The sequence below is a fragment of the Thalassophryne amazonica genome, chromosome 1 (assembly GCF_902500255.1).
Source record: "Thalassophryne amazonica chromosome 1, fThaAma1.1, whole genome shotgun sequence".
In the NCBI taxonomy this organism is placed as follows: domain Eukaryota; kingdom Metazoa; phylum Chordata; class Actinopteri; order Batrachoidiformes; family Batrachoididae; genus Thalassophryne; species Thalassophryne amazonica.
This window is the reverse complement of record NC_047103.1, coordinates 110,489,335-110,512,399: the sequence shown is the minus strand read 5'-3', so window position 1 is coordinate 110,512,399 and position 23,065 is coordinate 110,489,335. Positions and strand designations below refer to the sequence as shown.

Genomic DNA, 23,065 nt, shown 5'->3' with positions numbered 1-23,065 from the left:
GCCTGAACACGCATTTGATACATTGGAAAAAGTTAGAATACATATTTCCAGGAGTTGATGGACTTTCGGTAACATGCCACAATTGTGACAGAACCTGAGGTGAGGGCAGAGCTGCAGCTGGTGATTGCAGATGATACATCCATGTATCACGTGCATGGATGTATCATGAAGTGGACGTGTCCTCTCACTAGCGATCGGTGTGTAAGCAGCAGTTAATGGACTTTATTTAATGTGCCACAATCATGAGAGAACTTGAGGTGGTGAAGGCAGAACTGCAGCTGATGGTCCTGCGCGATCCGTCCGTGAGTGGACATGGACATATCCTCTCACTGCCAATTCAACCATGAGGAGTGGACGTGGACATGTCCTCTCAGTGGCGATCTGTCCATGAGGAGTTAATGAACGTGGAAGCTTGGCTGGCCCGCCGCCTCTTCTTCTGTGGTTTTGATGCTTTACTGCCAGCAAAGTCCAGCAGGATGAATAAAATCTAGCAATGCAGGTATGTACTGATAAAAAAAAAACAAAAAAACAAAAGGACTTTTCTCACTGCAGTAGGGTTTTGACAATTGCAGAGGCTTGGTGTACAGTAGCGCAGTGTTGTGTAGATATACAGTGAGGAAATTAAGTATTTGAACACCCTGCGATTTTGCAAGTTCTCCCACTTAGAAATCATGGAGGGGTCTGAAATTTTCATCTTAGGTGCATGTCCACTGTAAGAGACATAATCAAAAAAAAAAAATCTGGAAATCACAATGTTTGATTTTTAAATAATTTATTTGTATGTTACTGCTGCAAATAAGTATTTGAACACCTACCAACCAGCAAGAATTCTGGCTCTCACAGACCTGTTCATTTTTCTTTAAGAAGCCCTCTTATTCTGCACTCTTTACCTGTATTAACTGCACCTGTGTGAACTTGTTACCTGTATAAAAGACACCTGTTCACACAATCAATCACACTCCAACCTGTCCACCATAGCCATGACCAAAGAGCTGTCTAAGGACACCAAGGACAAAACTGTAGACCTGCACAAGGCTGGGATGGACTACAGGACAACAGGCAAGCAGCCTGGTAGAAGACAACAACTGTTATGATTATTTATTAGAAAGTGGAAGAAACACAAGATGACTGTCAGTCTCCCTCAGTCTGGGATTCCATGCAAGATCAATCAATCAACTTTTTTCTTATATAGCGCCAAATCACAACAAACAGTTGCCCCAAGGCGCTCCATATTGCAAGGCAAGGCCATACAATAATTATGAAAAACCCCAACGGTCAAAACGACCCCCTATGAGCAAGCACTTGGCCACAGTGGGAAGGAAAAACTCCCTTTTAACAGGAAGAAACCTCCAGCAGAACCAGGCTCAGGGAGGGGCAGTCTTCTGCTGAGACTGGTTGGGGCTGAGTGAAAGAACCAGGAAAAAAGAGATCGATCACTAATGATTAAATGCAGAGTGATGCATACGGAGCAAAAAGAGAAAGAAACAGTGCATCATGGGAACCCCCCCACAGTCTACATCTAAAGCAACATAACCAAGGGATGGTCCAGGGTCACCCGATCCAGCCCTAACTATAAGCCTTAGCGAAAAGGAAAGTTTTAAGCCTAATCTTAAAAGTAGAGAGGGTATCTGTCTCCCTGATCTGAATTGGGAGCTGGTTCCACAGGAGAGGAGCCTGAAAGCTGAAGGCTCTGCCTCCCATTCTACTCTTACAAACCCTAGGAACTACAAGTAAGCCCGCAGTCTGAGAGCGAAGCGCTCTAATGGGGTAATATGGTACTACGAGGTCCCCAAGATAAGATGGGACCTGATTATTCAAAACCTTATAAGTAAGAAGAAGAATTTTAAATTCTATTCTAGAATTAACAGGAAGCCAATGAAGAGAGGCCAACACGGGTGAGATATGCTCTCTCCTGCTAGTCCCCGTCAGTACTCTAGCTGCAGCATTCTGAACCAACTGAAGGCTTTTTAGGGAACTTTTAGGACAACCTGATAATAATGAATTACAATAGTCCAGCCTAGAGGAAATAAATGCATGAATTAGTTTTTCAGCATCACTCTGAGACAAGACCTTTCTGATTTTAGAGATATTGCGTAAATGCAAAAAGGCAGTCCTACATATTTGTTTAATATGCGCTTTGAATGACATATCCTGATCAAAAATAACTCCAAGATTTCTCACAGTATTACTAGAGATCAGGGAAATGCCATCCAGAGTAACGATCTGGTTAGACACCATGCTTCTAAGATTTGTGGGGCCAAGTACAATAACTTCAGTTTTATCTGAGTTTAAAAGCAGGAAATTAGAGGTCATCCATGTCTTTATGTCTGTAAGACAATCCTGCAGTTTAGCTAATTGGTGTGTATCCTCTGGCTTCATGGATAGATAAAGCTGGGTATCATCTGCGTAACAATGAAAATTTAAGCAATACTGTCTAATAATACTGCCCAAGATCTCACTTTGTGGGGTAAGGATGATTCTGAGAAAGCTCAGAACTACAGAGGAGGACCTGGTCAATGACCTGAAGAGAGCTGGGACCACAGTCAAAGATTACATTAGCAACACATGATGCTGTCATGGTTTAAAATCCTAAAGGGTAGCAAGGTCCCCCTGCTCAAGCCAGCACATGTCCAGGCCCATTTGAAGTTCACCAGTGACCATCTGGATGATCCAGAGAAGGCATGGGAGAAGGTCATGTGGTCAGATGAGACCAGAAAAGAGCTTTTTGGAATCAACTCCACTTACTATGTTTAGAGGATGAGAACAACCCCAAGAAAACCGTCCCAACCGTGAAGCATGAGGGTGGAAACATCATACTCTGGGGGTGCTCTTCTGCAAAGGGGACAGGACGACTGCACCGTATTGAAGGGAGGATGGACGGTTTCATGTATTGTGAGATTTTGGCAAACAACCCCCTTCCCTCAGTAAAGCACTGAAGATGGGTCATGGGTGGGTCTTCCAGCATGACAATGACCCCAAACACACAGCCAAGGCAACTAAGGAGGGGCTCCATGAGAAGCATTTCAAGGTCCTGGAGTGGCCTGGCCAGTCTCCAGACCTGAACTCAATAGAAAGTCTTTGGAGGGAGCTGAAACTCCAAACCTGAAAGATCTAGAGAAGATCTGTATGGAGGAGTGGACCAAAATCCCTGTTGCAGTGTGTGCAAACCTGGTGAAAAACTACAGGAAACATTTGACCTCTGTAATTGCAAACAAAGGCTACTGTACCAAATATTAACACTGATTTTCACAGGTGTTGAAATACTTATTTGCAGCAGTAACATACAAATAAATTATTAAAAAAAATAATAATCATACATTGTGATTTACGGATTTTTTTTTTTTTTTAGATTATGTCTCTTACAGTGGACATGCACCTAAGAAGAAAATTTCAGACCCGTCCATTATTTGTAAGTGGGAGAACTTGCAAAATCGCAGGGTGTTCAAAAACTTATTTTCCTCACTGTACATACAGTAGCGCAGTGTTGTGTAGACTTGTGTGGAGCACTGCATCTGTACTCCACGCCAAATGTCCATGAAAAAAATTTTAAATGTTAAATTTTTTGCACCCATTTCGTGGACCCCTTTGCGTCCCTCAGCACATTGCCACATAGGGCTGCACAAGCTCGTCGTAGTGGGTAGGCGGCATTACGCAACTTTACATTGGCCTGGAGTGAAAGGGGCCACCTGTTTCACACCTGTTTTTTCCCCCACAGTAAGATAAATGCAGACACTGCTATTTTTTTGAACAGCCCAATATTCCTTTTTATTCACTGTCTGTAAAGTAATAAATTTGATAGTTTTTTTCTTCATGTTTTGATTTGGAGTAGAATGTGTAGTGTTCTAAATGCGTTTGAGTGTATGGAAATCAAAGCTATTATAAGGAATTTGAGCTTTACTCACTTATTTTGAACACAACTGTACAAGTTATACAAGGAAAGATTTTGACCACCCTGACACTGAATGTTCACGTGGGTCATTCTTCAAGAATTACAAGGACAAAACTGAACAAATCTGAGTAGTTTGTGGGATATCAACTCATGTCCAAACTACAAATATAAAAGGTTCAAGTTAATTTTGCCATATTGTGAGAGACTACAATAAAAAAAATACTTGGTAAATTACAGTATTTCAGAAAAAAAAAACTGTTCATCAAAACTGCAGATTACTGAATTTTGACTAAAATTAAGTCTCTTTGGCTGCTCCTTTGTTTTGCACTCGGGGTCGCCACAGCAAATCCAAGGTGGATCTGCATGTTGAATTGGCACAAGTTTTACACCTGGTGCCCTTCCTGACACAACTCCATATTACATGGAGAAATGTGGAAGGGGTGGGGTTTGAACAGAGAACCTTCCGCACTGAAACCAAGTGCACTAACCATTTGGCCACCACCCCTGCCAGGTCAAATTATAGTATTGGCCAAAACCTTCTAATATGCTTTAAGTAACAGCACAATACCACCTCAAGTTTGCTGTTATCACCAAGTGTTATTTTAAAAAAATCATAAAAATTTTTTTGCATACAATATACAGGGCTGACATTGAGGCAATATGGCTAAGCCTGAAACTAATTTGTGGAGGGGTTTGGGGGCCGCCTCGGTCCCCAATGGGGTCCAGGGGCAAAGCCCCGGGCTGGGGGCTGCGATTTTAGGCCTTTTTAAACCTGTTTGGAAAGCTATCAGGAACACCCAAAGTTAGATTTTAAACAGTCATTACCATCTTTGAGGTCAAGTGGTTTGTGTTTTACAATGCAGTTTTCTAAAGCAAAAATAAAATAACCACAAACAAAAATTGGGCACAGGTTCCCCTAACATCTGCAGGTTTTGTCTACATACTACCATCACTGAACACTGTTGCTGCTGGAATCATATTTTCAGGGCAATTATTTTATAGTTTATTCAACAGACCAGTCCAAGCGAACATCAGTGTGGAAAGAAAAGCAAGGCAGAAAATGAAAAGGGTTGGGTTCGCATCCACTCCAATTTTTAAATGTGTGAAAAATAATTATTATTTCAATAAATGAATGGTTATTAACTTACAACATGAGCTAAGCATTTTGTTTTTGAAATGCCAAAATTCGTAAGGAATTTGAATTTTGAAATTTATCTATCACTCGTCATGGATGCTTAATCCATTTACTAATACCTCTTCAAACTACATAGTTAAACATAAAATACTCCTTACGGCAATCGGCTGCACTGGTAAAAATCATATCCACTAAATAATTTCTTTCTTCAATTTGATCGCTTTGTCTAACAGGCGCCTGCAAAATGCTAAGAAAAGATTTTTGTTCTGATACAGATCGAGCCACAGTAAAACACGTTCAATGATTAGTTATCACATCGAGCTAGACCAATGAAAAATCATGTTATTAAACAAAGAACAGGGTATATTTCGCAGTTCTTATTAAACAAAGAACCGGTATATCGTATTTCCCGGCACTAAACGTCATTCGTGGACCATCCCCTCAAACTGTCATAATTGTTATAAACCAGTCACAATTTGTTTTATTATACATCTGTGTAATTAATAAAATGATATTCACGGACAATTCGTTCACGCACGCATGCAAGTGAAAAAAAAAAGATACCGGCTGCTGCTGCATTTCCTCCCCCTCAACTCTGTCATAATTGTTATAAATCAGTCACCATTTGTTTTATTATACATTTGTAATTAATAAAATTATCTTCATGGACGATTCGTTCGCACATGCACGCACGTGGAAAAAAAAAAAAAAAAAAAAGAACACAGGCTGCTGCTGCACTTTCTCCCCCTCAAACTGTCATAATTGTGTTAAATAAAAGACAAAAGGGACATAAGTCCTGCTCACAGGCTGATTGCCAGAGACAGGACATGTCCATGTCAAGTATAAACTCCAGACAGACATCTCCACGTCACTACATATCCACAACGCGTCCTTCCATAGGGATTACATGGCAACCTGTCGCCTCTGCTGCATATAACCGGATCCAAAAGCCGGAAATCTGGCTCAGGCCGGAAAAATACCAGGCCTGAATATATGAAAAAACACAGTAAAGACAAAAGCACAGACTGTATCTATACACTGGACTATCCACACGACGCCACCCATAGGTTTTCTGTGGAGACCAATGCTGGCAGTGGTGGCAATGCCGACTCTGCCTACATCGCGACAAAAGCATAAATGGATAAAGAGGTGGAGTGTGGGTCACTCAGTGTGTGACAAAAGAAGCCTGAACACACCCCCATCTTCAGGTCCAAACCAGCTAAGGTAACAACCTCATGTGGTTTGGGTGTTTATGTAATCATATTTTGGGGGACAGTGTGGTGGTTCTCATAACAGTTTACATTGGTGTGGGCATTAAAAGTTACGAGCTGCTTATTTTCTCAGCAATCATCCATTAACAGCAGGGGGCAGCACAGTGGCTTACTGGTTAGCATAGATGCCTCACAACAAGAAGGTCGTGGGGTCACTTCTTGCCCTTTCTGTATGGAGTTTGCATGTTCTCCCCATGTCTGTTGGTTTCCTCCAGACACTCAAAAACATGGTTATTTAGGGTCTGTTCCTTTCTCTGCCACTGACCAAGGCAGAGTCTCTCCATCTGGAGTGGTGCTCCCAGTGGTTGGATTCTGCGTCCAACTGCACTTAGGATGGGTGAAATGCAGAGGAAAAATTTTGTTCAGTGCATCTACAGTGACAATAATAAAGGATTATTAACAGACTGCGAGGTCTCTACAGGGAAACATCAAACTGAGGTGTAAGTTCAGACCAAGCAAGTGAGGTTAATAATTTGTTGATTTTATATATATACATATATATATATACATATATATATATACATACACACACACACACACACACACACACACACACACACATACATACACACACGAGGGTAGGCTGAAAAGTTCTAAGGCTCACTATAATGCAGTTAATGCATTAATCCTTCATGGGGAGCCTTAGAACTTTTCAGCCTACCCTTGTATATATATATAAACACACGAACGCCTGAATATGAAAGCTGCTGACGGCTTCTAGACAGACCTCATAGTCGGAGCGGAAGTGAAGCCGTTCGCTTCAGCAGCGGAGGTGAACTTCACCTCCAAAAATAATATTAATAAAAAAACAACAAAATAAAGGAAAGACTTCACCTCCTCTGCTCACTTCAGAGCTCTGGAGCTGAGCTGAGCAGCGGCTCATCTCAGCTGACCTCCGAGCTGATGGCCGGTGTCCCGACAGAACCGTGGCGCATAGCAGGAACTTGCTAACAGATGGTTCGGTCGTTAGCTGGTAAGGTTTTAATCTGTGTGTTTTTTCAGATGCTGTTTAGATATTTATGGAGTATGTTCATGTCCGATTTGCTTTTTGTAATCGTGTTTTTAGCTTCTGGTTTGTAAAGAAAATGCACATTTCAGACCGATTGTCATGGAAACCGGTCCGATATGGGAAAATATCTGACCGGTAACCACCCAATCTGAACACGCATAGCGCCGCAGCCATATAATAAAAGGCCTTCTTTTTCAAAACAGGTCAAGCCGCCAATAGCTGCTAAAAGCATTAATGCCATTAGCATGCAACATTAAACAAGATGAGAATTTTACTGATCATGAATATTATACCAGGGGCATCGATCAGTTAGGACATTTCACCACACAACAAGCCATATTATTCTAGGTATTTGTCATATAATGCTCAAAATGCCACACACAGAGTTCCACAACAGCTAGCTCGGTGTGGCCTCTGAGCCACTGGTGTTATGAGAGCTGGAGAGTCTCAGCAGCTGTCACTCTAAGTGACCACGGCCCTAATTCTATGTAACTTTATGACTTAAAAAGTGTAAAAAAAAAATAAAATAAAATAAATCACCCCCCATGCAGTTGTCATGGTGGGGAAACTACCTAAAAACACCAAAACTATGTTTTTTGAAGCAGGCTGCAAACACGTTTATTTCAGCTCTAAAGTTGGACACTTTTAAGACAGACATGAATGGGAATCTGCTCACTTTTGGAGCCAGCCTTAAGCAGCCAGTCACGGAACTGTGACTTTTTCTTCTTCTGAGTCGGCCTCATTTGAGTCCATCGAAGCTTACCGTTTGGATAAAAGGATACATATGCACTCCCAGTTCTCCTCCTCCCTCTGCAACAGTCTCAATAATCTTTTTCATTACTTCAGCATGTCTGAAAATAAAAAAGATATCAAAAACGTCTGTATGACAGCAATTATTTCAACTTTCATCCACATTTTTATACATAATGAAAAGTACAAGACCCCATGATACTTAAACTCCTCCACTTGGGTAATAACCCTCCCCTGAGGAGGAAGACTGTTGTGTAAAATCATGTAGAATGTGACAGTCACTGGATGGAGCTGAAATGATTTTGGACAATTTGAAAAGGACTGCAGATGTGGTGAGGGAGTCAGCCAGGAAGATGCTAGGTGTAACATCTGGATAGTGGAAGGAAAATCAGGAAAGTTGCCAGATAGCCAGACAGATGATGAAAGTAGAAGTACAAGTACATTGTAACATAAGACATTTGACAAAAGCTCTGGAAAGGGTGTATAGCAAGCTGTATATGAAGCTGAACCCTGATACCTGGTTCACAGAGTAAGTTTTTTTAAATTGCCTATTATTAAAATACCTGAGAAACCCTGAGAAAATTTTCAATTTCAATTTATTTTTATATATATAGAGCACAGTCTAACCTTACCAACTACAACCAACAGTTGGTACCAGCAGTTATAAGGAAAAACTCCCTCTGATGATTTGAGGAAGAAACCTCAAGCAGACCAGACTGGTGACCCTCTGCTTGGGCCATGCTACCGACACATTTTACAAAACAATTTACAAAAACGAATATACAGGAAATTTTGCCAGTGCACAGGACAGGAGGGTAGCAGAAGCAAACAATACCCATCTCTGCATGGCGCTGCATCTCAAACTGAGGGGGGAAAAGAAAAAACAATACAGAATTAGACATCAGAAAGACAACAGACTTTAGATAAAGTTGAGGCTGCAGCCCACTCGGTTTCCTAATAAAATAAATTTAAAAGAGTAAAAAGCATAGTAACATATTATGCCAATATGCTAGCGATACGAAAGGGAAAATACGAGGTCTGTCAATAAAGTAACGGTCCTTTTTATTTTTTTTCAAAAACTATATGGCTTTCATTCATATGTTTTTACGTCAGACATGCTTGAACACTCGTGCGCATGCGTGACTTTTTCCACGCCTGTCAGTGACGTCATTCGCCTGTGAGCACGCCTTGGGAAGGAGTGGTCCCGCCCCCTCGTCGGATTTTCATTGTCTGGAAACGGCGGAATGAAAAGGACTTTTTTTCCATCAGAATTTTTTCAGAAGCTGTTAGAGACTGGCACCTGGAAACAATTCGAAAAATTTATCTGGCTTTCGGTGAAAATTTTACAGGCTTCACAGAGAATAAGGTCTGTTAGTACAGCTTTAAGGACCCATTTAAGGACGCTCGGCGCGCCACGCTCCGAGCTGCGACGACGCGGCACAAGCCACCGGACCATTTCTAAACGGATGGCTCTGTGGATACGAGACCGTCGTGTGCTCTTTCTCTGGTTATCACAAGAGCTGGACATCAGCCATTTTCCGGCAGATTTCACTTTTAACAAGAGATTTTGTCATGGAAAGCCGTGCGGAGGCTTCGCGCGTCACGACCGAGTCACTTTGGAAGCGAGACAAAGGAACACCTCCGTTTCGGCGTGTCAGAGGACAAGTTTGGACATGTCCAGCTCTCCACAATTTCACTGATACTTACTGGACTGGTAAGCATTGAAAGCCGAGATAGACAAAATTGAAAATCAAAAAATATCAATAATATACATTATAGTAAAAAGCCACATATTCTTGTGTAAATTCCTGTAAATCCACAGTCTTTTTCCCATGAAAAGTCTACATTAATAAAAACTCATTTACATTCTTGTGTAAAATACATGTAAATCCATTCAAAGCCACAGTCTTTTTTCCCCAATGAAAGAAAGTCAATATTAATGAAAAAAGTCACATAATCTTGTCTAAAATCCTGTTTGAGCAGCACAATGTTTATTTTCCAGAGAGAAAAATTCTTACCGTGTTTCCTGAGAGCACAGTTCACTTTTCCAGTTTCTTTTATCTTTCAGATGTGTTGATGAAGCCAGCGACGAATCCACAGATTCTTGTCCTTATTAGACTTTGTCAAACCGTCTTTCTCACCGTCTTTTCTCTGTCCGATGACGGTCTGTGAAACAGACAGGCTGCAGAAGTCTTCTTTTAAAAACTTTAGAGCTCTAAAGGTTTGCGATGTCCACATGCTACGTTCAGCTTTAGCTTCGCGCAGGAGCAACACAGCGTCGCCGCAGCAACCAACCAGTCTCACTTTACGACAACTGTCGCAATAGCCAGGCTTTTTTCTCCTCAAAACTCTGCGGATCCAAGGACACTGATTTGTATCTATAACACAGAGGCCAGTGTCCGCGGACTGATAAAACTTGAACGATGTCGTTAAAAAAACACTTTGCGATAGACATTTTAAAAACTAAGTGACGATCACAATTACAGAGTTAACAGTAACAGAGTTAGCCAACACCACCCCCCCCCACCCCAATGATGAAATCCGCTGAATTTCCCAGATCCACGGAGTTTTCACAGCCCTGATAGCATCATGGCACACAAGATGGAATACTAACACAAGGTGACTGTGTTTTGGGGGGCCCGTACTTTTCACAAAGGTGGCGCAATCATGTTGAGTGTAGTTTTAAGCACTGAGTTTAAACTATCCACAAGACTGTCTACTGACTGGGCATATTCCAAACATGAAGTTAAGTTATCAAGCAGTCTAGCTTCGAGTTCAGTTGCAGTTGAGGAGTTGGTGCATCTTTGCAGTAATAAATGAGGTTCTTGCTCCACTAAACATGGCAGTGAAACTGTAAACTTAAGTGAGTGATCAGAGACCACCGATGCAAGAGACATGATGTCAATATTTGTGACAGCAATACAATGTGTGAGAACCAAATCCAGGGTATTTCCACTAATGTGCGTCAAGGCCTGAATGCATTGCTGAAATCCTAATGCATCCACAATTTCCATAAATGATTTGCAGAGGCGATCAGAAGGCTTATTTATATGAATGCAGACATGTTCTTTCCTTTGTAGGATTAATTCTTCTGTATTACATGCACCTGTTTTGTTTTTTTTTTGGGGGGGGGTTTGGGGGGGGGGGGGGGGGAGTGTCATGGAGGTGCCTCTCCTATTGAGGAAAAGAAAAGGAAGGATTTTGTTTTGTTTTCAGCATTGTGATGGCGTATCAGTGACATTTTGGCCATGTGCATGACCCAGCACAGAGGTGCCTGAGTGCTGAGGACCCCAGCAGCTGGAGAAGGCCAAAGTAAGAGAATATACACAATACAAACAAAATGCACATTAAATTACTCTGATAGCACAAAGTGTAAGCATTTATTTTCAAATCAGGTGGCAAAAAGGCATAAACAGACTACAAATATAATGCTAATCATAATGAAAAAATATGTATAATGCAAAACAAAAATAATCCCCAAAATTGTTACCTGATAATAAATAAATAGTAGTGATAATAAATTCATGTTGATGGCAATTTAACCCCACATTTATGGTGGCTGAAACAGAAGTAAGCCTCTTCACCTGCAAGGGTGGACAGAGCACATGGCAGGAGGAGGAAGGTGGGGGTGGTTCTCAATGGTAACAGTCTTTTTCACATGGTCCTGACTGATGTCCTCGTACATCTGCTCCACAGTCAAGGGCTGCCTGTCCTGTGAAGGGAGCAGACAAATGGCGCACAGAGTCAATGATATGTGATGGGTCACTCAGCAGCAGGTTTTATGAGTGCAGCAGATAAATGCATACAAGAGTCTTTAGATTTTGTGACACAAGCACCGAATTTGGCACAATGGTATTTCTTGGCCTTGTTGCAAAACAAGCCGTAAACCAATTAAATTTCCAAGATAGCACCTGGAAATATGTATTTTCATCATATATTTGCCCAGTCTTATTTATTTCAATGTTGGACCTGTTAAATATTGTGTTATGGACTGGGGGGATTTTAAATTAACTTGAGGCAATATTTTCATGCTTTGAAAGGATTGTATTTTTTTTTCCAATTTTTGGGGGTGTCAAAGTCCAAGCCCACATTCACGACATGGCACATAGGTAATGGATCTAGTAGAGGATAGCTTGTTAGGATGAAATACTGTAGGGACCTTGTGTGCCCCATGGCCACTACAGTAACCATGAAGCCCTAACAGGAACCCTGAATACAAGATGGCTAACAGGGCTCCAGTGAAACACAAAGTCCTCAACGGTGGATCAGGCAGAGGTTATGGCTTGTCACCCAGCAGCTATGAAGGCAGATAAAGGCTGCAACAGGTCCTCAGATGCAGATAATCTGGGATTTCCCAGCCATCGGACCAGGCTAAGGATCTTTCTAGGGCCGTGTGTTTGTTGGCATGCAGCAACATTCCCACGTTACAGGTGTCTCTAGATTGACCCTGGATGTAGATTTTCTACTCTGCACACTCAAGTCTTTCGGCGATCGGCAAAGAGTGACAGATTGTGAATTTGGAAGGTCTAAAGCCCCTTTCACAATGGGCCCACTTCCAGTTGCTTCCTGTGGCATCATGACGATGCAGGAATTTCTGTGTCAGGTGCGCGCAGCAGGGGCTGAGAGGAGGTGAGAACGCAGCCTGCAGGTTCTCTGCACAGAGAAATCAGAGTGCACAGTTTAGCTGCAGCCAGACTGTGCACTCTGATTTCTCTTCTAGTTTATATTTGTTCTTATGCTGAGCTGCAGGTCTGAGGTCTGAGTTCTGTTACAAGTTTATCTTTCCTCCTTTGACCGCGAGATGCGCATGTGCGCGAACAAACCGTCCATGAGTAAATGTGGAGATGTCTGGAGTTATACTTGATATGGACATGTCCTGTCTCTGGCAATCAGGCTGTGAGCAGGACTTTTATGGATTTTATTTAAACACTTTTGTGAGAGAAGAGCGAGGAGCTGCAGCTGCAATCAGTATTTTTTTTCTGTGCTCTTTTTTGAGTGTGTAGTTTTTACTGCATTGAGTACACAGTATAAAAACAATCCTGCCTGATTTATACTTCAGGAACAAAGGAACACAGCAGGAATCATAAATTGGCGTCAGGTAACGTATTGTGAGCGTGTGGCTTCCAGTCACTTTGAGTACTGTCCTGTTGCTCTGACTTGCGCTGAAACCACTTAATTTCTGCGTCGAGCACAGAATGCAAAAAAAAAAAAAAAATTAAAACATGTTTAATTTTTGGAGTCCGATTTGCTTCGTCCTTTGGATTCCTTGCGCTGTTGTGGCGTCGAGCTGCATCGTCTCTGCACTGGGTTGCTTCCATGCGGCGGCGTCATGACGACGCACAATGCAGCTAGAAGCAGCCCTGGTCTGAAAGGGGCTTTCACTCTGACCCAGCAAGGAAGCAGCAGGCGTGTAATTAAATGTCAGACCCTTGGAAGAAGCAAGAAGGTTCTGCAGTAGCTGCATCTGTGACTGAGCAGCCCCATTTACGATCCGCTCTGCTCACCCTGGACAGGGACGGAGCTAGAAAACGTGCTCTAAACATAGTCTGCTTCACCTTAAAACACCTGGATTACCTCATCCAGAGGGTCACCTGCTCTGTGGTAGAAAAACAAAAACACAAATGATGAAATTTGGTACAAGGAACATACGAACTTCAATGGACAACAAAAATTCAGGCCAACCACAAAGGCAAACACCTCTCATCTCACGTGAACTCCACAAACCAACCTTGACATTGTTGCCTTGAGTGACACAAAAAAAAGCAGAAGACCACATACAAGAGGAGCAAGGGGGCTACACATTCTCACCACATGACACACCATTCTGATGCCCCCTGAGGGATCCCAGAGTGATCGTTTTGTTTTCTGTCGGCAGCCTACCGAAGAAGCTTTGTGCAAAATTACAGAAGATGTCTGTTTTTCTGCAATCAACTCAAGGTGTGGAAAAACATCATTTCAGCCCTTTGGGTGGGGTGGTGGTGTTGGGGGAGAGCTGAAAATATTCTGTAGAACATTACTGTGGCAGTTGCATTGTAATTAAGGACGTACTTCATCGTATCCAAAGAGCCAGAGTCGAGGAGTCTGGTAGTATTTATCATATGTAATGTACAGGTCATATGTTCTTGTTTGAAGAATGGCATCTTCACTCCCAGGTTCCGTTTTGGCTTTTGAGTCTGCTATTTTGCTGGTATCCAAGGTTGCCTAGACAGACAGACGGACAGACAATAAAAATAAGAAGAAGTAAAAATAAAAAAAAAATAGTGTTTAATCAACAGTGAGTCAAATGATGAATGACTGTCGTCAGACAACAGAAATCAAATGTTTAAGCCTGCTGACAATGTTACCTCATCAGTTTCCAACAGACCACTTTCCTCATATTCTGAAATGAAAAAATACAACTATAGTATATTTTGATCCATATGATGACTGACTGAGAAGAGATGACATGAAAGTTTTCAGGTTTTGCTAAACTGCATTATGACGCTCTTGTCACATGATTACCTTCCATATCTGCTGCTTCTCCATCTTCATCATCATCATCATCATCATTGTCATCATTATCATTACAACATGCTGCAGGAGTGGTATTCATATTCTTGTCCTACAAGATAAAAAAAAGACCAAAAAAAAAAAATAACTGTTGCTGCAACACGGTGGGTCACACGCCATGTTAAATATGTTGAAGACCAACATGCTGCAGTTACATCACTTGTTTAGTTCCAGTGCTTTTCTGAACATTGGGCTTGAAATTAAAGTCCATGAAAGGGCTCAGCACATGTTCAGATGAACCTCAGCACGTGATGTTATGACTGTTACCTGGGGAAAAAACGTGGCTAACCCGTGAACACATAGGGCATATTATTTTGGTACTCACCAGAGAAGTTTTTTATTTATTTATTTATTTAACCAGGTTAGTTCCATTGAGATCAAGATCTCTTTTACAAGGGAAACCTGGACAATTTTTAAGTTCCCAATCCATCTAACCTGCATGTATTTAGATGTGGGAGGAACACCCAGAGGAAACTCATGCAAACGTGGGGAGAACATGCAAACTCCACACAGAAAGGTCACAGGTGGGAATTGATCCCATGACCTTCTTACTGTGGGCAGCAGTGCTAATCACCAAGCCACCATGCTGCCATGTTAAGAAGACAAGCAGTGAGAAACAATGTGGCTTCCATTAAAACAGTCATGCAATGGTCATATATATCAAAGTGTGTCAAAATCCAAATCCTCATCCACGTCATGATTTGTCAAGGACCACGTGTTTGTCGGTGTGCAACGACATTCCCATGTTAAACAACCCCACGCCCAGGTGTCTCTCGATCAATCCAAAGTGGCTTCTGACCATCAAGAGGGACAACAGACATGATCTTCACTACCTGCCAATTGCAAGAAAAGTATTGAGAGTAACATCAACCACTGTACATCACCTTCATTAACTTCACAAAGGCATTCAACAGTGTGCCACACCCACTTCTGTGAAAGATCCCGAGCAAAACAGGATGTCTGGATAAATTTATCAAGATCCCGAGGCTTCTCCACGATGACCTGCCCACCACAGTTCTGGTAAATGGCACAAAAACTGAAGCCTTCAATGTTCAAACAGGAGTAAAACAGAGCTGCGTCATTGCCCTACGCTCTTCATCATTTAGTGGCAACAATTGTGCACCTGATCAAGGAACACAATACCACCATTAATTGACACTGTGTATAGAACAGATGGTAAGTTTTTCAACCTGAGCTAAATGAAAGCCAAGAAGAAAATCACCATTTTTGCTCCTGGACTTCCAGTATACTGACAATAGTAGTGTGTCATACTTTCTGGAAGCAGGTCTTCAGGAAAATCCTTGAAATCTTAAAAGAAGTCTACACCAGGCTTTGACTTCACATCAACCTGAAGAAGACACAGGCCTTGTATCAGCCTCTATCCAACATGGTCAATCCAAAGTTTCTTGCTGTGAAACTGCATGGGCAGGTCCTGGAGAATGTGACCCACTTTCCATACCTGGGCAGCCATGTGACATCAAATGTTGACATCGATGATGAGATCCAACACAGACTCAAGTGTGCAATAAATGCCTTCAGCTGGCTTCGCACCAAACAACAGGGACAACAAGATGAAAATTCTCATCGACAAAGCTGCTGTCATCCCAATCCTGCTTGTATGGATGTGATACTTTGACCACCACCTGAAGAACCTGGAGTGATTCCACCAAGGGTGCCTGACTAGTATCCTCCGCATCACCGGGGAAGACTACCATACCAATATTAGTATCCTGGCTGAAGCCAAGCTCCAGAACCAGCTTCGGTGGGTGGGTCATGTCAGAATGGATGACAGTTAACTTCCCAAGAAGTTCATGTACTCCTAGCTGTACGAAGACAAATGGTCTAGAGGAGGGCAGAAGAATCCAAGTCATTTCTGCCTGCACCAGCTGATCTGGGAATCGATCAAGAGATAATCTGCCTCAGCACAGAGGGATTGCCACAACGGCCACAGGGACGATATAGCAAAAATGGGTTCATGTACTTTTTCAGCTTAAATATGGTTTTGATTTGAATGGTAAATAGAGCGGCAATGATTACTAATGGTTTTGAGTGTTCTTTTTTTATTCAAATTTTAATTTCAGTTTTTTTTTATGATTTATCTGACCACTTTATTTCTCTCTGAGTAGTAAACTGAATATCTCTGAGCTTTGGACAAAGCAACATATTTAAAATGATGATTCTGGAAGACAGATACAGATCTCTCTCTCTCACACACACACACACACACACACACTTTATGGACCCATGAACAAATCGATTAGTTGGTTGATTATTGTTACAACTGATTATTTTTACAACTGATCAACTATGAAAATAATTGTTAGTTGCAGCTCAAATAGTAAACACTCTTAATGTCCCACATGTATGTCTGTATATGTATTCATTTCTGTAATATTTCGCAGAAGTCCATACCTTCTGCTTATACTGACACACTTGCTCATATGCTTTTTGGAAAAAGCTGGAGAGATGATCCCTGAAGAGAGACTGTGTGTGGTGAGCTGCAGTTATGTTCCATCCCAAATTAACAGATGGTGCCACAGCCCACCTGAGAAGAAATTCAATTTGAAGTAGAAGTTGACAGCACTCATAAAAGAGACTCTGAAGGTGTGAGCTTAATTAGACCAATGGTTAACACTTTATGAGCTGACAAAGCAATTAATATAATTGTTTGAAAAGACAAAAATGAGCTGAAGGCACTGTTCAGAAAGTAATATTTCTCTGATTAGGGAAAAGCACGTGCCCTGTAAAATGCACCGAGTGAATTGATAGACTGATGCAAGGGTGGGATGGGACAGATAACTGATCATAATGATCATAATGCAAGAACGGGATAGGTGGGATGGGACATTGGTCATAATGATCATAATGGATCTTTTATCTAGCTGCCCTATGCTGTCAATCCACTCTCTGGGGCCTCTCTGGTCCTCATCTGCCATGCTGAGTTGCTGTCTGTGGGCCTCTGGTAGTTGGGAGACTACCACTAGCTGCATCCCCCAGAGGGCTGTTGCACCTTGCTGTACTGACTACGGTTTTTGGGTGGAGGTTGGGGCTTATCCTGCACTCATCTTTGATGGGCATTCTGTTGGATGTCTCCCCCCACAGAACCCTTGTCTCCTCCATACAGCCAGGTCATAACTACATATGTATAGGGCAGTTGGTCTATGGGTGTGGGGCAGGGTTTCTCTGGTACAGTCAACTCCCCCTGCCCCCCCAATTCCTTTCCCAGATACCTTGCATTTGAACTGCCTGTTAGATATGCTGGGCTTGGGCTTTGGATGGGGCTTGGGAATGCTAGAGGCCAGAGGATTAAAGGATGCATGTCTTCCTGCAATTGGGATGCTATGTCCCAACCTGCATCAGTCTTAACTGCATCACTTCGGGTATGTACTTCACATTTATAACAGTTGAATTCATATAAATATTTCTCATGGGATAATCTTTTGGTTGCAGGAGTGGTCTGCTGGCCATGGCACACTATCTCTGACTCATGCCCTGCATGACAATTTGTACACCAATACAATGATAAAAATATTCAACATACCCATTACCCATATAGAACAGGATGAAGGCTCTCCTGGTGGGGTGCTGAGGGAGGGCTGATCAGTAACTGTTGTGGTGGGAGCTCTACTCCTACCCATGGCTGTGAGACAGGTGGAAGATGGGGGGTAGGGTGCCCCAGGGTCAGATGCAGACCCTCAAATATATGTAGAAGTGGTCTCTGGCCACGGTCCTCGCAGAACCAACAGCATGATGATGGTTGTGCTGTGATCCTGCTGTTGTCCTGTGGACATTGGGGAGGTGGGTGGGTAATGAGGATGGTGTGATGCAGGGCTGTCTGGAGACTTCCTTATGGACAGTATAGATCACTTTCACCATGACCAGACATGATGCTACAACCCCTGGCAAAAATTATGGAATCACCGGCCTCGGAGGATGTTCATTCAGTTGTTTAATTTTGTAGAAAAAAAGCAGATCACAGACATGACACAAAACTAAAGTAATTTCAAATGGCAACTTTCTGGCTTTAAGAAACACTATAAGAAATCAAGAAAAAAAGATTGTGGCAGTCAGTAACGGTTACTTTTTTAGACCAAGCAGAGGAAAAAAATATGGACTCACTCAATTCTGAGGAATAAATTATGGAATCACCCTGTAAATTTTCATCCCCAAAACTAACACCTGCATCAAATCACATCTGCTTGTTAGTCTGCATCTAAAAAGGAGTGATCACACCTTGGAGAGCTGTTGCACCAAGTGGACTGACATGAATCATGGCTCCAACACGAGAGATGTTAGTTGAAACAAAGGAGAGGATTATCAAACTCTTAAAAGAGGGTAAATCATCACGCAATGTTGCAAAAGATGTTGGTTGCTCACAGTCAGCTGTGTCTAAACTCTGGACCAAATACAAACAACATGGGAAGGTTGTTAAAGGCAAACATACTGGTAGACCAAGGAAGACATCAAAGCGTCAAGACAGAAAACTTAAAGCAATGTCTCAAAAATTGAAAATGCACAACAAAACAAATGAGGAACGAATGGGAGGAAACTGGAGTCAACGTCTGTGACCGAACTGTAAGAAACCGCCTAAAGGAAATGGGATTTACATACAGAAAAGCTAAACGAAAGCCATCATTAACACCTAAACAGAAAACAACAAGGTTACAATGGGCTAAAGAAAAGCAATCGTGGACTGTGGATGACTGGATGAAAGTCATATTCAGTGATGAATCTCGAATCTGCATTGGGCAAGGTGATGATGCTGGAACTTTTGTTTGGTGCCGTTCCAATGAGATTTATAAAGATGACTGCCTGAAGACAACATGTGAATTTCCACAGTCATTGATGATATGGGGCTGCATGTCATGTAAAGGCACTGGGGAGATGGCTGTCATTACATCATCAATAAATGCACAAGTTTACGTTGATATTTTGGACACTTTTCTGATGTTTAAGGATGATGAAATCATTTTTCAAGAAGATAATGCATCTTGCCATAGAGCAAAAACTGTGAAAACATTCCTTGCAAAAAGACACATAGGGTCAATTTCATGACATAGGGTTAATGTCAATGAGCAGATGTGATTTGATGCAGGTGTTAGTTTTGGGGATGGAAATTTACAGGGTGATTCCATAATTTATTCCTCAGAATAGTGTGATTCCATAGTTTTTTCCTCTGCTTGGTCTAAAAAAGTAACCGTTACTGACTGCCACAATCTTTTTTTCTTGATTTCTTATAGTGTTTCTTAAAGCCAGAAAGTTGCCATTAGAAATGACTTTAGTTTTGTGTCATGTCTGTGATCTGCTTTTTTTCTACAAAATTAAACAACTGAATGAACATCCTCCGAGGCCGGTGATTCCATAATTTTTGCCAGGGGTTGTATGTCTCATACTCACATGGCTCTTCAAAGTCTACGTGTGGGAAAGTTGGCTCATGGAACAGCAATCTTTTTTGATTTATTTAGCATACAAGAACAGCCATTTGGCTCTGTTATTATTGTGTGGGCCTATGATGCACATGAGGTATTCATGGTACACTTCCTACACTTGGCTTGTTGGGCATTTTGCTGTCTCTTCATCCTGATGTCTTTGGGGCTTTTTATATGCCTATATTTCCTCAGTACTCTCCTTTGTCTGCTGAAAGATGTTTTATGATGGTGCTTGTCCATGGCATGGTGTACAGTAGTGTTCAGAATAATAGTAGTGCTATGTGACTAAAAAGATTAATCCAGGTTTTGAGTATATTGCTTATTCTTACATGGGAAACAAGGTACCAGTAGATTCAATAGATTCTCACAAATCCAACAAGACCAAGCATTCATGATATGCACACTCTTAAGGCTATGAAATTGGGCTATTAGTAAAATAAGTAGAAAAGGGGGTGTTCACAATAATAGTAGTGTGGCATTCAGTCAGTGAGTTCGTCAATTTTGTGGAACAAACAGGTGTGAATCAGGTGTCCCCTATTTAAGGATGAAGCCAGCACCTGTTGAACATGCTTTTCTCTTTGAAAGACTGAGGAAAATGGGACGTTCAAGACATTTTTCAGAAGAACAGCGTAGTTTGATTAAAAAGTTGATTGGAGAGGGGAAAACGTATACGCAGGTGCAAAAAATTATAGGCTGTTCATTTACAATGATCTCCAATGCTTTAAAATGGACAAAAAAAAAAAAAAAAAGAGACGGATGGAAGAAAACGGAAAACAACCATCAAAATGGACAGAAGAAAAACCAGAATGGCAAAGGCTCACCCATTGATCAGCTCCAGGATGATCAAAGACAGTCTAGAGTTACCTGTAAGTGCTGTGACAGTTAGAAGACGCCTGTGTGAAGCTAATTTATTTGCAAGAATCCCCCGCAAAGTCCCTCTGTTAAATAAAAGACGTGCAGAAGAGGTTACAATTTGCCAAAGAACACATCAACTGGCCTAAAGAGAAATGGAAGAATATTTTATGGACTGATGAGAGTAAAACTGTTCTTTCTGGGTCCAAGGGCCACAGACAGTTTGTGAGACAACCCCCAAACTCTGAATTCAAGCCAGAGTTCACAGTGAAGACAGTGAAGCATGGTGGTGCAAGCATCATGTTATGGGCATGTTTCTCCGACTATGGTGTTGGGCCTATATATCGCAAACCAGGTATCACTGATCAATTTGGATATGTCAGAACACTTGAAGAGGTCATGTTGCCTTATGCTGAAGAGGACATGCCCTTGAAATGGGTGTTTCAACAAAACAATTACCCCAAGCACACTAGTAAATGAGCAAAATCTTGGTTCCAAACCAACAAAATTAATGTTTTGGAGTTGCCTGCCCAATCCCCGGACCTAAATCCAATTGAGAACTTGTGGGGTGATATCAAAAAGCTGTTTCTGAAGCAAAACCAAGAAATGTGAATGAATTGTGGAATGTTGTTAAAGAATCTTGGAGTGGAATAACAGCTGAAAGGTGCCATAAGTTGGTTGACTCTATGCCTCACAGATGTGAAGAAATCATGGAAAACTGTGGTTATACAACTAAATACTAGTTTAGTGATTCACAGGATTGCTAAAAAAGCAGTTTGAACATAAAAGTTTTGAGTTTGTACCGTCAACAGCAGATGCTACTATTATTGTGAACACCCCCTTTTCTACTTTTTTTTTTTTTACTAATAGCCCAATTTCATAGCCTTAAGAGTGTGCATATCACGAATGCTTGGTCTTGTTGGATTTGTGAGAATCGACTGAATCTGCTGGTACCTTGTTTGCCATGTAACAATAAGAAATATACTCAAAACCTGGATTAATCTTATTAGTCAAATAGCACTACTACGAGGGTAGGCTGAAAAGTTCTAAGGCTCACCAAGAAGGAGAAATGCCATTTCAATAAAACCTGGCATGCATTAAGTTCAACTCTTCTAATGACTAAATGTGTTATTTTCTTCCAGGTTGTGAAGTAGTTTGTGGTTCATAGCCATGTTTGAATGTTCGTGGTAGAGGGAAACGGCAAAAATGGACAAAATCTGGCATCATGGTGTGATTAAGTACCTGCATAAGAAGGGGTTAAAGCCCAAGGACATTCATGCGGATATGGTTGCTACATTAGGGGATGAAGCTCCCTCCATATCTACAGTGCACAAGTGGGCAGCTGAATTTAAGAGGGGCAGAGAGAGCCTTGAAGACGACCCAAGGTCTGGGCGGCCTGCAACAGCCACAACCCAGAAAAACATTGACCTTGTTCATGAAATGGTGATGGAGGACAGATGATCGACGATTAATCAGCTAGCAGATGCTGTGGGAATATCCCGTGAGAGAATTGAACACATTCTGCATGAAGAACTTGGAATGTGAAAGATGTCAGCTCAGTGGGTGCCACGTCTTCTGATGCCTGATCAGAAACGCACCAGGCTAGTCATGTTGAAGGCAAACTTGGCGCAATTTGAAGAGGATCCAGCCAATTACATGGAACGTTTTCTTACCCAGGATGAGTGCTGGGTTCACCACTTTGAACCAGAGACAAAAAAAACAATCAATGCAGTGGAAACACCCAAGGTCACCACCTCCAAAGAAGGCCAAGGTCGTTTCGTCTGCAGGGAAGGTCATGGTTTCAGTTTTCTGGGATGCCAAGGGCATTGTGTTTGTGGACTATCTTGAAAAGAGACAAACCATAAATGGAGAGTATTATTCTAACCTACTGAGACAGTTACGCGAGGCTATCAAAAAGAAGCGACCAGGAAAGCTGACGTAAGGGGTGCTGTTCCATCAAGACAATGCCCCAGCTCACAAGTCAACAGTGGCCATGGCCACTATCCAAGAGTGTGGATTCGAACTGGTAGATCACCCACCATACTCCCCTGACTTGGCACCCTCGGACTTTCATCTGTTCCCAAACCTGAAAAAAAAAAAAAAAAAAAAAAAAAACCTTGGCTGGGAAGCACTATCGGAGCAATGATGAGGTGATGGCTGCCGTTGAGGACTATTTTGACT

At 41.8% G+C, this 23,065-nt stretch overlaps 1 protein-coding gene across 1 annotated transcript in view; it reads right to left on the bottom strand.

Annotated features, from left to right (window-relative positions):
- Window positions 1-23,065, bottom strand: part of atg3 (autophagy related 3) — a 77,504-nt gene that overhangs the window by 5,102 nt on the left and 49,337 nt on the right. The window contains exons 7-11 of the mRNA XM_034173409.1: window positions 14,556-14,655; window positions 14,399-14,433; window positions 14,103-14,255; window positions 11,639-11,766; window positions 8,087-8,155 (exon numbers count right to left, since the gene is read on the bottom strand). Of these exons, the coding sequence (XP_034029300.1) occupies window positions 8,087-8,155; window positions 11,639-11,766; window positions 14,103-14,255; window positions 14,399-14,433; window positions 14,556-14,655 (485 nt within the window). The remainder of the gene's footprint in view (window positions 1-8,086; window positions 8,156-11,638; window positions 11,767-14,102; window positions 14,256-14,398; window positions 14,434-14,555; window positions 14,656-23,065) is intronic.